The sequence below is a fragment of the Volvox carteri genome, assembly GCF_000143455.1.
Source record: "Volvox carteri f. nagariensis unplaced genomic scaffold VOLCAscaffold_25, whole genome shotgun sequence".
Classification (NCBI taxonomy): domain Eukaryota; kingdom Viridiplantae; phylum Chlorophyta; class Chlorophyceae; order Chlamydomonadales; family Volvocaceae; genus Volvox; species Volvox carteri.
The window spans coordinates 362814-377728 of NW_003307568.1; the positions used below are offsets into that span (position 1 = coordinate 362814).

The following is a 14915-nucleotide window of genomic DNA, read 5'->3' on the forward strand; positions in this document are numbered from 1 at the left end:
CGCACTAGCGCTGTGGGCTTTAGCAGAAGCAACTGCCAGCTTGTACAGGTCGCAACAGGTATTGCTCGACGCTTCAGTGGAAGCTATGAGCGTCCCTATCTGCCCGACTCATAGCTCAGCTGGAAGCCACAAGATCATTATGTGATGTCAGCCACGATATTCCCAGCGTGGGGCAACTCATGTCGGTAGTCTTACGGATAAGTTGGAGGCGGCCTTTATGCTGGAGAGGGGAGGGGCGTCAGTCAAGGCAGGGAAATAAAACTGATTGAACTTCTAACATGGATCCTCAACTTCTCAACAATGACTCGAAACCCAGAGTTGCAATGGGGAGCACATAGGGAGCACCGGCTGTCGAAATGCATTTCTCTTCTTTCACATCTCTACGGTTGCACACGGAGACCTAAGTTCACGCTGCCCCTGATGATCCCAGATCCGTCCATGGCACGTGCCAATACACCAGTCATTGACGTCGGTGGATCCTCTACAGCATTTACGGCCCATTCCGGCATGGCAAGCCCGAATTCCTATGCTAGCAAGAATGCGTTAAGAGGCAATCGCAGCCCAAACACCAATACCTACCCGGGCATACCTGGGAACACTTTGTCGTACAGTTAAGAAGGGCTTGGTACGTACGTTTGCGGCGAGAGTCAATCACAATGCCCTTGGGTACGGACGACGATCCATTTCCGAACGCTTAGTATGTGGCATAATGATTCTCCCTGCCCTCTGTACTCAGAGGCCCAGGGGTCTCCCACAGGGAAAATAAAGCGATCTGTCTCAAAAATGTAATGTATCGTATGTTGAAATGGAACATTGATCCGCGTTGGGTCAAGTTATGGGCATGCAGAAACATCATTGGGCCGCGATGTACGGGACGACTTCGAACTTTTGCTTTTGTTTGCAAACCCATTCAGTCCGATGTATCTATTAAGCGGAAGCTGCATAATGGTTGATATGTTGTTACATGGCGTGTATAACGCCTAGATATGGCCGCGACTGTCCGCCATGACAACACCGGAAATTAGAACCTTGACCTATTGCTTACACAAATTAAGCTTAAGGCTTGGAATATAGGTCTCATTCAAAATGCCGGGGAACGGCTTGGACCAGCAGTCGTCTGCAACACTTGCGATGGCTTACGGCGTGCTATCGCGGGAGCAGCGTAAGCAAACGTAAGCGGCTTGACATGAGAAACTCATACTTGGTAATAACTTGCCGTATGCGCTGGCGAAGGCATGACACTTGGATGTCGCGGTCTTTAAGAAAGCGGATGGTATCCAAAGGAATTTTAATATCATGTGACGCGCACTGCATACCTGCTGTTAGGGTTTGACGTCGACCAGTTCACCGCCTTTTCAGCAATACATGTGCCGGACACCATCCTGGGGAAGGGGAGAGGTGTGTCAGCATCTGCCTTCTGACCTGCCCTGCAGATTCGGGTTGGACTGTCCTGAGCAGCTCGAATGGCGGCACTGGAACCCGGGGACAGAATACATAAAGCAGCTCGTGATAAAGAATGTCAGCACATCCGTCCTGAAGATGCGGTATAAACAGCCGAGTAGCAAAGCATTCTCGATGGAGTTCCCCGAACCCTTCAAACTCCGCCCGGGAATGAGCCAGCCGCTGAAGGTACGTGCTGCCAAACTGGGACGCGATGTGGACTGCGATGCCCTCGGGTTTGGCCCTCACCACCAAGGGCACATGTTGCCGTGAGTTTGAATCACGTACTCTTCGGACTCCCAGAAGACCGGCGGGCCTACAAACGGTGCTTGATAGCCTGCTTGATAGTTTCCTCCCACCCCATTACCGCATCCTCAGGTGGTCTTCCGGCCCCTCAAGATGCAGCACTACACGGACAACATTGAGCTTTTCGTGGGGAACTCGTCCTTCCTGGTGCCCGTGCACGCCTACACGCCGGTGACCCACATCGAGGTGAGTCCACTTGCGGCTTGTGTCGGTCTGGGTTGGGGTTTTAAGGTTCGGGGGTTTTCCAGGGGGAAAGGCTTGGGGGTTGGGTTGGACACCGCAACACGTGCGCCAGGAGCAGCTGGTGGGGTTCCGGCGCAAGGAGCTGCAATTGTGCAAAACGAACCGCAATCTTCTCTCTCTCTCTCTCTCTCTCTCTCTTCCCGCTAGCGCTCACAGCAGCCGTTATAACAGCAGCATAATAACAACAAGAAATGCAGCTGCAGCTGAAACCACAATGTTCGCAGTGGGAGATCGGAGGAACTCGAGCGAGGAGGAGCGGTTTGAGAAGGCTGCGGCCCCGTGCTGGCAACGGTGTCCCTGCCATTGCATGTACATCTGCATGTACATCTGCATGTACATCTGCATCTGCACTACCGACGCAGTTCTCCGGTGACGTAGACCAGGGGAGAACCAGGACGGCAGCTGCCGTCGGCACCAGCAATAGGGACCGGTGGCTACTGCGGTGAGAAAGTAGCAGTGGCGGCAGTAGCAGCAACAGCAACAATAACGTTGGAAGCGCATTCCTATGAACATACATCCTGAGCCGATGTTTTGGGCTCCTTGGGTGGCCACCGGGGGGTTATGGAGGGGAGGGGCCGAGCGGTTGTCAGCTATGGTCAGCTAGTCAGGTTGCTAGAGTGGGGGCATCGCCGCCGCGGCTGAGATCACTATCTTGGCACTGTGACCCTCGGGCCTCGGTACCGTCGTAAGGCGCCGCGGGGTGCCGCAAACCCTGACATGGTGACGACCGTAACCTCCTAGACGCCGTGAGGGCAGTAGGGGCGACGACTGCGTCAGATGGTGGCGGTGATAGTGGTCGCGGTGATAGTGGTGGTGGCATGCATTGCGGCAGCCGCGGCTCTGGTTGCAACAGTGTCGGCCTCTTTGCGGGGTGCGCCGCCGATTGGCGGCCGCAGCCTCTCTGGGCCGCAGCGTCTCTGGGCTCCCAGTCCCGCAGATCTCCCGCAGTCCATTGCCAGAAGAAAAGGCCATAACACGGCGAGCAATGGCCCGGGCAGGTGCCACCACCTGCCGGCACGATCAAAGGAACGGGCACGACGCTGCTGCCGTTAGCTCCCCTAGGTGGGGGCCTCCCCAGCCCGCGTCAGCTTGGAAGGGAGAGGTGCTGAGCCGCTTCCGATCGAGCACTGGATTAGGTGTGGGCATGGAGCCGCTAAGGCTGAGGCGCTCAGAGGGCAGGCGGACGTGGTTAAGAAGGCTGTGTGTCCGCTGGCTGCTGCGTCCGACCCGACCCTGGGAAACACGGCGGGTGATTGCACTTGACGTCCTTCCGACTCCACACTAACCCAGCCAGCCCCGCACAACACCCCACCCCACCCCCCGATGACCTGCATTCCCCTGACCTCCTAGGTCCGCGCCCACGTTCCTTTCTTCTTGCCCGCAGGTACCCCCCACCCTGGACTTTGGTTTCACACCCACAAAGGAGACCGTCACGGCGCCGTTGGTGGTCAAGAACTCGGGAGATGTGCGCGTGGATGTGCTGTGGCGGCTGGAGGCGCCCTTCGCCATCAGCCCTGCGGCCGCCAGCTTGGCGCCTGGGGAGGCGCTCTCCTTCAGCGTCGCATTCACGCCACCGGAGGCGTGCTCCTACACCGCGAATGCGGCGTGTCAGCTGGAATCAGGCGCGGCTGCGATATGCAAGGTGTGCGCACATGTGTGGGCAAGGCCGGGAGGTGTGTGTCGTGTGTGTATGTGTATGTATGGTGTGCAGCGAGCGTGCTACCAAGTGGAGTAAAAGGTGAAATTCAGGAGCCCGGCAGGGGGCTAATCCTCGGGGGGTTCTTTCGAGCCGTAACGAGGCCACCCAACCCATCCAAGCCACTCCACTCCCCAGAACAATCCACCACGGCCTTTGTCTCCCTTTCTATGCGGCCCTTTTCCTCCTTCCGCCCTCCCTCTAAGCCGATGTGATGGCTCCTACCGGGGATTTTCCTTTCCCCTTCTCCTCTGAACCCCTATGGCCGCCTTCCACTCCCCTTCCAAAACCCCGGGCCCGCCAACCCCTCCGGCCCCAGATCTCCGGCATCGGCAAGTTCCCGTACCTGTCCGTCGAGCAGGCCGGTGTGGATTTTGGCCCGGTGGTGGTGGGGCAGCGAGTGGAGCGGGTGGTGCGGTTCGGCAACCACTCCATGGTGCCGGCTAACTTCACCGTGTCGCACGACCCGGAAGGTCCGGATGACGGTGTATTCACGATAGGGCCTACCAGGTGCGCCGGAGTGCATGTGTGGTGGTGGGGGGGGAGGATGAAATTTGGGAGGGGGAGAAGAACGTGCTGTTAGTGCTGGTGCTGGTGCTATTGTTGCCAGATGGGGGATGTGGGGGTTTGCGGTGTTAAGGAAAAGGTGATGAGGACTTTGTGGTGGTGTGGATGGGCAGTGCCGACTATGGGGGAAAGATGGCGGGTGTGGGACTTCACGGGAGACAGGCATGAGACTAAGGCATGGCCGCAGCGCACATACAGACGCACGCACTAAGTCATCGCGGTTCAGATCCTTAAGAAAAAAACACGCAGTTGACGCACACCATGCGGCAGAACGGGCTGAGGGCTCATAACGCGCGCCTTCTCTTCGGTATTGGTGACTTGCTATGGTCCTCAAGTGTGTTTCTTGTGTCTTGTACAACTTTTTTTTATTAAGAGTAAGGTGGCAGATACTCTATTGTATGCCCTGATTCTATTTCTTGCGCAGAGGCACGCTGGGCCCCGAGGAGTACAGCGTGCTGCGCGTGTCATACACGCCGCGCAGTACGGGCACCTTCAGCTCCGAAAACTTCCACATCGGCACGCTGGGTGGCAACACCATCTCGCTCAACTTGCGCGGCACCGCGGTTGCGCCCATCATCACCCTCTCCGCTCGTGCCTTCAACTTTGGCAACGTCGCCGTCGGCGCCTCCGCGTCGCGGGTGCTGTACATCCGAAACCACTCTGCCGTACCGGTGCCGTACGATTTCCAGGTGGAGCCGTTGGATGTGTTTGCCATCAGCCGCGTTCGTGGGGTGTTGGCGCCAGAGGCCACGGCGCACGTGACGATTACGTTCCGGGCTGCCGTACCTGCCAACTATTGGCGCCGTCTGGTGCTCATGCTTAAGGACGCCGACCCGCAGGTACGACACGTGAATCCCCCTCCCTCCCCTTTCTGCCTCTGTGTCTGGGTATGGGTATGGGAACTAAAAGGAGTGTGAAAAAAGTGTTGAATGATCAATGAGTTTTGAGGATGAAAACACCGTGGTCACGAACGCGACGGGGATACATTTAGCTGAGAAATGATAAGCACTGCGCATTAAGGACTGTGATGGGGGTTTTAATAACTTCACTATTAAGCCCCCAACCCGCCCACGCACTTTCCCACACTGAACCACTCCGCACTGCTGCATCACACACCAGGGCATCGACTTGGTGGCCACAGCCTACTCAGACAAGTCCCGTCCGCCGCCACTCGCCCACCGCCACATCGACCGCTACCTCGCCCGCGTCTCCGCTGGCGGGGAGCCCGTGGAGGAAATCCACCTCCTCACCGCCCCGCCGTCTCTGGACGTCGGAGGTGGCGGAGGGGGAGGGGGAGGTGCAGGTCCTGCGCTAACCTTGCCGCCGCCGGTTAGCGCGGCAGACCTCACCGTCGCCCTCAACAACGCCCTTGGCGGCGGCGCTGACGGCGCCGCCGCTGAGGAGGGCGGCAGCGCGGCGCGGCTGGTGGGACCGGATGGCTGGCCTCTAATGTTTTTCGGGCAGGACCCCGCGGGCGCGGTCGTGGTGGACACCGATGCTCTGGAGTTTGGATCCTGCTCCCGACTGAGTGCGGCGGAGTATCGGTCCGTGACGGTGACCAACCGGACGCCCGCGAAGCTGACGGCGTTTGTGGTGGTGCCGGATTGGATTGATCCAGGGGCGGCGCCTGGTGAAGCGCCGCGGCCAGTTTTCCAGGCAGGTGTTGGGGTGACAGGGGTTTTAGTTAATAATTTAAATACTGATCGATTAATTATGTGCTAATGATAATATTAGGTATTATTTAATCATTATTCTATTATTTTATTAGTTATTGCATTACTCATGGAGTGAATTGAATTAATTACTTGATTAGGTGTTAGGGTGATAATATGTTTTAACTAAACCCCCGGTCTTTACGTTAGGCCAGGGCATCTGGCCAGTGTCAGGCCCAGTCAGACACATAAAGATCCATACAGACAGACAGACAGACATATGGCCCTGCCGTGCAGGTTTTCCCCGAGTCTGCGGACATTCGCTCCCACGGCCAGGTGACCTTCAAGGTGGCCTTCCGACCCCCCCGTGACGGGGCTTTCTTCGCACAGCAGCTGCTGCTGGTGGCGCACGTGAAGAGCCAGAGGAACTTCCGGTGCGTGCGGCGGAAGACGAGGAATGCGAAGTCATGGCAGCCCTAAGGCGTCTAAGTGTCTCTCTGTCTGTCTCTCTGTTTGCCTGGCTGGCTGGCTGGCTGGCTGGTGGCTGGCAGTGTGAGGGATCCGTAGGCGGGTGTGTATGTGTGTGTGGGGGGAAATATGTCTCCATGGCTGGGCAGCTTGACAATGCGCCTTTTAGGTGGTTAATAGGACAACGACCCTGGTTGGGAAGTTGTTTTCTTTTCCTGCCACATTCTTTACCTTTCTTGCCACACCCGCCAGTCCAGCCCCAATGCTGTAGTATCCCATGACAGTGTTTGTGATACTGGTGCTGATGTCGGCTGTGACGTGCCACCTATCCATTCTCCGTGTTTGCAGGTTGGTCACCGAGCACCAGATGCTCCCCTCCTGGTGTGTTGAGCTCAGGGCCACCGGCAACACCTTCCTGCACTGCAACCCCGAGTTCAGCCCCAAGGTACACCTCATCTCAGCCCATCCCTAACCTCGCTTTCCGCTTTCAATATTCTCCTCCTCCTCCTCCTCCTCCTGCCGGTATCGCATTTTTAAACTGGCCTGTCTGTCCCAAATTCGTTAGCCCGCTTTTCCTCTCCTTCCGCTCTTTCCTTTCTTTTTCTCTTCTGGAAGATTTGCACAGACAGACAGACAGACAGACAGACAGACAGACAGACAGACACTTACACCTACTTTTTCTGTTCTGCAGGTGGAGTTGTCCACACGGCAAGTCTCCTTCCCGCCGTGCCGCCCCGGGGAGTCCGTACACCAGACACTGCTCATCGCCAACTCGGGCGACACCCCCGTGGCCTTCAACTTCGGGTCGGCCGCAGTGCTGAAGCCGCTGTTCGCTGTACGGCCGCAGGCGGGAGTGGTGCCACCAAAGGGACATGTGCTGGTGGGTGCTTCCGTTCCCATCCGCTCGTTTGCCCGCCTACCTGCCTACCTGCCTACCTACCTGCCTGCCTGCCCATAGCGCTCAAGTGCCCTCCGAGGGGTTCGAGGGATTTGAGGTTTGGTCCACCCGCCAGGGGACGGTCTCGCCCGTGTGCCCTTACCTCTTCTGTGTTTGTCCCTCCGTCCCCTTCATGTCCTTCCCCCCCTCCATGTCCTTCCCCCCCTCCAAATAATGGGCCCCCAGGTGGGTCTCCGCTTTAGCCCCACTGACACTCGTCCCGCCGTCGCCACTGCGCTGGTTACCTTCAACGGTGTCGCCTCCAACGCCGTGTCGCTGGCGCTGCGGGGATGCGCGCACACGCCGCGCCTCACCACCGACCTCCCTTCCTCCACCCTATACTTCAGGTACGTGGTCCGATTCTTGGGACGCTCCCACTCCCACAGCTCTTCTCGGGGAAGCCAGTCTTCTTCCCCGGGCTCTTCGTGGGCTAGAGGGAGATAGATATTATTCCTTATTTATTAATTGTTATTTAGTAATAATTTTAGATATTATTTTTATTTATTTTAATAGGTACATATTGTTTATTAAGAGCGGCACGGGGAAAAAGATTTGCATTTTAGGCAATACACAAGCATCAGGGAGCCGTCCTTGGTCTATAGCTACAGCTTCTACGAATCGTATGAGTGCCATTCAGCGGGCATTGGGCCCCCTCTCCCGCTCAACTGCGCCCCTCCCCAAAGCCGCCCCAGCCGTTTCGCCATCACTTTACATCATATGCATTAATTTGAGCCCCAACTGAAGCGCTGGTTTCCCGGACAGTACGGGTTAGGGACAGGAAGGGGTGGAAGGCTTACCGGCGCTCTCATCCCCCCTATCGCGCTCATCCCGAACCTACTTTGGCAGGCCCACATGCGTGGGCGCCTCCAGCCAGCGGGCCATTGCCCTTCACAACCCCAGCCGGGTGCCCCTGGACTTCCGCTGGAAGCTGCCCGCCAAGCTGGCCGGCATGGTCAGCGTCACACCCTCCTCCGGCACACTCCGCGGAAACGAGAGCGTGCAGCTGCTCTGGTCCTTCGCTCCCGCAGCACAAAAGGTGTTCGAGGGGCGCGCCACGTGTGTAGTGCTGGCACCGGACGGCGGAGATGGCGCTGGCGGCGGCGCCGGCTTCGCCGGCGCCGGCGGCTTCGCCGCCGCAGCTGCCGCCGAAGGCGGCGGCGCCGCTGATAGCGGCGAAGCTGCGGAGACCGACGGCGTGTCGCTTACCCTCGTTGGTGAGGGTACTCAGGGCGCAGTGGCGTTGGACCCGCCTGCGTTGGAGCTGGGGGATCTGCGTGTGGGTCACCCGGTACGGCGGCCGCTGGTACTGCAGAACGTCAGCGACGGTGTACTGCGGTACAGCTTGGAGGTGGTGCCAGCGGATGACGACGAAGCGCCGGTGAGCACTTTCTGCTACATGCGTAGCTCCATGCGTAGGCATCTTTTTTGTGGAAAGGTGTTGGGTAGCGGGTGGGTGCGGTTTTGGAGAGAACCAAGCCGAGAACGGGGGACGGCGAGGATGATGGTGGCTGCAATAATGCCTTTTTGGGTTTCCTCCAATCCCGGCAGGCACTCGACGCCAACGCCTGCGACTTCACGGCGGGTCTTGATGCGGCCATCACCACCGCTGCCGCCGCCGTCGCGGCTGGTCTGGAGTGCTGGGTGGATGAGCCCGAGGGCGCCCTGCCCGCGCGAGCCTCCAAGACCGTAACCGTGACTCTCTTCCCCCGCTTCCGCAAGCGCTACAGCCTGCAAGTCCGTTGCCGCAGTAGCACCGTGTCGCCGCTACTGGCCGGACCCAACAACAGCCGGCCGCCGTCAGGCGGCCGCGCCAGCCTCGGCGCCGTCGGCGACGCCGCCGCCGCTGATGCTGCCGCCGCCGCGGCAGCGGCGGCACCCCCCGTCATCGCACCCCTCACCGCGGCCGTCACCTTCCCTACACTCGAAGTCACGGACGTGTACTGTGAGAGCCAACCTAAGCAGCTCCTCTGGCAGATGCTCGGCCTCAACGACCTCAACCACCATCTCCGTACCGAGGTAACCGCCACGGAGGTCCAGCTACGCGCCGCCCACGACCGCGGGACGCTCACCACCGAAGCCGCCTGCGCCGCCATGCGGCCCTTCCCCATGGACTTTGGCACACACGGTCTCGGAGCCGCGTCGCGGGTAGTTCACCTGGAGTTCTCAAACCCCACCCCGCTACCCGTCCACTGGCAACTCCACTCCTTCGACGACCCAGACGGCGTCGAACTTGAAAACTGGGTCGAGCAAGGCCGGCCGCGGACCGAGGACGAGCGTGTACGAGATCTGATTTCGGAGCACAAACTGTTCGAGATGCGGCCGCGAAGCGGCTCCCTGGAGCCCGGGGCCAAGGGGACCATGACTGTGGAGTTCCGGCCCCGTGTGGAGGGCGTGTTTGCTCTGCCCGTGTTCTTGCACGTGACGGACGGGAAGCGGCTGCGGTTGCAGCTTGAGGCCCGTACGACATCAGAGCCGCGGCAGTTGCTGGCGCTGCCGCCGCCGCTGCGCGTCTTCCGCCTGGCGCCGGTGGCGTTGGGGGACCCGGCGCCGCCGCTGCAGATGTACACTCTTCGCTGCGGCGGCCCGGGGGCGTTACGCTGGCGGTTGGACACCGGGCCGCTGGATGCGCTGGCGGCGGAGAGCTGGGGTCACCGGGTGGTGGACTTGGTGGGGCCTTCAGACGGGGAGATTCCGCTGGGCGGTGTGGCGGCGATTAATTGGCGGTTCTCGCCGCTGGAGGTGAGGTGACCCTCAGCTGGTTAACCAGGCAGAAGCGCGCGCAGCGGTGGACAGGAAGGGGGAAGGGAGAAATGACATTGCAGCCATTGCCGTTGGATTGCCGTACATTCGCCGCCATTGTTGTTAAATTGCCGTACATTGCCGCCACGTAGGCCAAGGAGTACTCGGTGCGGGTCCCGGTGCTGCTGGGAGACGGCACCATAGAGCTGATCGAGCTGGTCGGCCGCGGTTTTGCGCCGCCGCCGAAACCGCACCACGGTGCCGTACGTGCCGTGCCCATCGCCGACGGCGCCGCCACCACGGACACCGGCTTGGAGGCGGACAAAGCCGCGATGGCGGCGGCCGCTGCTGCCGCTGCTGACCGCGACTGGGCGACTTGGCGGGGCCTCAGCGCTGCTCCCAGTGCGGGCATGGCGGGACGGCTGGCCTTCGTGGATCATGACATGGTGTCTCTGGGGGTGACGCCGCTGCGGGTGAGGACCCGCACGTGGCAAGCGAGTAGGCCCTCTCTCTCTTTCTGTCCAATTTAAAAACGAGAGAGAGAAAGAGAGCTTAGGAGCTGCGGAAATTTTTCAAGTCTATGGGAGGCGGGTGATCGGTGAGAGAGGTCACCGGCTTGTGAACCCCGTCCAGCTTTACTTCCCCTTCCAGAACTGCATCATGATGCTGGTGGTAGTAATCTAAGCTCGCCAATCCGCACTCCCGCCCTTTCATTCCACAGGGACTCACTCGCCGAGTGATAGTGCTAACCAACAAGTCCCGTTATCCTCTGGCCTTCGACTGGGACCTCGCCGCGCTGGCGCCGCCGCCGGGCGTCTCAGGCCCTCCGCTGCCCTCCGCCGACCTCCTCACCGGGCGGCCGCTGCAGGCGGCGCTCGCCATCACGCCCGCCTCCGGATCCCTGGAGCCCGGCGAGCGGCTCGTGTGTCGAGTGGCGCTCCATGCGGGCGTTACGCCGCAATTGTTTGAAGGGGAGGTGCGATGTAACGTCCGTGTGGATGAGGAGGCGATGGAGGAGGCGGCGACGGCGGCTGGCGCCGTCGCTGCCGCAGTGGCGGAGGCGGACGCGACAATGGTGGAGCGTGTGGAGGAAGTGATTGCGGTGGATCCGGTGCCGACGGGACCGCCGCAGCCGCCGCCGGCGGTGGCGGCGGCGCAGCGAGCCAGTCGGCTTCGGAGCCGCCTGCCGGTGCATGCGTACATGACGACGGCGATTCGGAACCGCATCGAACCGCTGGCGCAGCAGTACGCAGCAACCCTGGAGATGCGGACACGGCGTATGGCAGAGACGGCCCGCGGTGTGATGACGGTTCCGCAGCCGCAGACCATCTGCGTCACGCTGACAGGACGCATTCTGAACGATGAACAATTGGCAGCCCTGCGCTACGTGCCGCCACACGAGCGCCACCTGGCGCGTGCTGCCGTGGCGGAGGGTGCTTGCTGGGTGCCGCCGATGCTGACGCCGTTCTGGGCCGCGGCGGAGGCGGTAACACCATCGCCGGTGCTGCCGGCCCCGGCACTGCCGCCGCCTGCCGCAGCGGAGTCTTCATCTTCTCTGCCTGGCTTACACCACCAACACCGTCCGTCCAGTGCTGCGTTCTCGTTGGGGGGGCCGTCGGCGGCAGATTTCGCGGCAGCGTTGGCGGCGCACAGCGGCGCCTGGCCAGGGCTGAATTCAGATCCGGATCAGCCTTCATCCACTTCAGGGCTCATGAACGGTCACCACGTGCCTGACCTGGGTTTCAACCTGGCGCGCATCCGGGGCTCAGAGGGCGGTCCGGGAACGCCGGTGCTTGGATCCGCCAGGTCGGCAGGCCGTGGTGAGGCTAGCACTCTAGGGCCGTCGCCGGCAGCAGCAGCGGATGCGGCAGCCGCTACCGCAGCGGCAGCAAGGGCAGCTGCTGTAGTAGACGATGCCATGGGCGAAAGCAGTAATGATGTAGTCGATGTGACGTTTGCGAACCCGTCGGCTGCGGCGGCGCCGTCGTCGACATCGAAGGGGCCCCTGACGGAGAGTGGCGGGTCCGCGGCGGTCGCCAACGGTGAGGAAGGCGCTGACAACGAACCCGGTGCGGGTGGCGACGCCCCCGCCGCACACGCGTCCTCGTCCGCAGTCGGCATGCACTCTTCAGCGCCGCCGCCGGTGGAGCTGGTCCCGCCGCCGCTGCCGCCGCCGCCGCCGTCAGGCGGGGGCGTTGAATATGACGCGCTGGTGTCAGCACGCAACATCCTGTCGGGCCTATTTTCGGAGCTTCTCGACGACCCCGACTTACACCGTGCCTTTGAGTTCCTGCCAGAGGAGGAGATGCCTGTCTTTGCAGAGATTCGGTCGCAGACCGCGCCGTGCTACGATCCGCAAGTCCGTGCCGAGACGGCCACTGCTGCGGCGGCGGCGGTGTCGGCCCCCGCTCAGGACGGTGACGCCGCGGACTGGCAGAACCCTGCCAACCAGAAACCTTCCAGCCCCGAAACCACACAGGATGAGGCGGCTCAGCAGCAATTGCAGCAGCCGCAGGAACAGCAGCAACCGGCGGCGCCTCCCTCCCTGGAGGAAGAGCTCCAGGCAGATCCGGCGCTGCGGCGCGTGCTCGTGAGTTCGGAGTGGCAGACGCTGGCGGACTTTGTACTGGAAAGCGCCATCCTGGGCCTCATGCAGGAAAGCGCTGCGGGAGACTGGGTGATGGCCGAGGAGCAGACCCAGCAGACTCAGGACGGGTGACAGGACGCGGATGGCATGATGTGCCGCGGCACATGGCTTGGTGGCTTGGGTTGTTGGAACGCGGGAAGGGAAGGCGGTACCCTTTTTCAAGGTGTAGTGAAGTAGCTGCTGCTTGTGGATATGCGGAGTGAAGATGTAGGTCGAAAGAGTCCGCATGGTGACGATGTATACCTGCTCGCATGTGGTGAACGTGCAAGTGAAACACGCATGTACGAGCACGCGCGATTGCACACTTCAGCAAGCGTGCATGGGCATGGTGATCATGATTGGGAGCTGTTGGGGCTCTGGAGGCATTCACCTCATGGGGGGGGGAAGTGGCGCCGTCCCGGCGGCTTGCAGCGGTGGCCGCTGCGTGCGTGGGGTCGCAGTTGCAGCAGCCGCATGAGCGGCGGTCATGTGGACGGCGGTATGGAGATTTTGGTTCCGCTGCGGTGCCGTGTGATGGTGCGGCTTGTGGTGCGGGCCACGGTGATGGGCTACGGCAGTGGGCTACAAACGGCGATAGAGGCGCAGCGAGAAGGCTGAGCACCTAGTGAAGTGATGCATAGTGAAGCGGTTGCGACCTTTAAACGTACCTTTGGGCAGAAGGTTTGGAGGAATTTGGGAGGGCGTAGACGAAAACGAGGAAACGGTACAGTGACGGGCCAGTGACGGGCCGGCATTGGCACTCCTATGCTAAGTCAGACGGGAGGAAACGCTTTTGTCTCTGCGCCCTTGACTTCACTTTTGCGAGCGCTGATGGCGTGATGTGGTATTCGGTAGCAGGAGCTTAGGTGAGGGTTTTGGGGGCCGGATGCAAAAGGACAGATTTGCGGACCTGAAACGCCGCGTTTACCTGTTGAAGCCTCCTGCTTGTGCAGCTGCCTTTTGCCCACAGCAGCCTTTTGCCCAATTTCTTACCATCTACGCATGCGAAATGCTGAGCGCTGTCTATTTTTGTCCCCAAGCTTTGCGAACGTAATTGCAGGGAAAGGTGAGGGGGTAGGGAAAGGGAGACGAAATGCGTTATCGGCAGCACAGCAACAGCTTCAATTTCCTGTCTTACCGCCATGTCATTGTCCTGATCCCGCGTGCCCTACCACACGCCATATTTAAGACAGCCGGGGCTTACGTCGCCGGGGCGGAGCTACTGGACCACTCAAGACTGGACGGTGTTCCTCCACCCATGAACAGCCCCCACATGACACCTTTGCCCCCTTGGCGCCACATACCCTTCTACATATCCAGCTTTCACCCTCAGCTTCCACACTAACAATCAGGAACGAGAAATCGTGTCTGCCGCAAACGGATTGGGAGCAAGTGCCAGGCGCCCTACAGGAACCAAGCTTAATGTACAGTACCGTAAATTACGGAGGCAGTAAATCGTACCCAGGACCAGCGTCCCGGCATGAAACTATAATAATGGGCTACCGGTTGCTTGCCGGCTGCCCTGACGCCGTCGGGGGGAAACCTCGGGGGGATGGAGACGCAGCCTCGGCATCTGCACAGTGCCAAACTCCCGTCCCCCCACCCACACTTCAAACGTGTGCCCTAAAACCTTGAACCTCAATGACTCCACAGGCGTCATGTACCTGCTAGGATACGGGGACCTTGCCCAATTGCACAACCTGTTCATAACCGGCAACTCCTTCCACTCCGCTGCTTTACTGCGTAGCTCTCATTTCCTCGATATCACCGAGGGCATGGAAATCTCCTGCCTGCCTGCCTGCCTGCCTGCCAGCAACAACTGAGAAGCCATACAGAGCCTCTTCGAGACGGGCAGCATCGGTATGGTGGTGGCTAGGCACACACCGCTCTGTACCGCACACATCTGCAACTGCCTGCAGTATTTTGTTTTGCATTTAGTATACAGATTTTAGGTGTAACGTGCAAGAGCAGTTACATAACTCTCAATGCTTCTCTTCAACGGGGTTCACTCAGCTATTCTCAAGACCTTCCTTTTGCGACGTCGTACATTAGTGCGGGTCGTACACTGGATGGCTACATCTTCTCTGGTGTATCGCATCCGGTGTCTTTCGACACCACCATGACTGGTTGTGATAGGCATTAACGTAACATTGGTATCGAGACGGTGAAATTTTTCTTTCTGGGATTATGCTTTTGCGGCCATTTCTTGCATTTTATCGTCGGTCGGCTTTACCTACCGTC

General features: G+C 60.0%; 1 protein-coding gene across 1 annotated transcript; it reads left to right on the plus strand.

Annotated features, from left to right (window-relative positions):
* Window positions 1–1086: 1086 nt before the first annotated feature.
* On the plus strand, window positions 1087–14497 carry VOLCADRAFT_92245 (uncharacterized protein; the record flags this gene model as incomplete). Its single annotated transcript, XM_002951623.1, has 19 exons — window positions 1087–1172; window positions 1434–1629; window positions 1819–1932; window positions 3374–3631; window positions 4005–4195; window positions 4677–5091; window positions 5372–5848; window positions 6202–6338; window positions 6721–6817; window positions 7064–7252; window positions 7496–7656; window positions 8156–8687; window positions 8858–10048; window positions 10201–10521; window positions 10770–12090; window positions 12163–12763; window positions 13136–13251; window positions 13645–13740; window positions 14328–14497. 19 exons carry the CDS (start codon window positions 1087–1089, stop codon window positions 14495–14497), a joined length of 6669 nt encoding a protein of 2222 aa, XP_002951669.1.
* Between the last annotated feature and the right edge of the window lie 418 nt (window positions 14498–14915).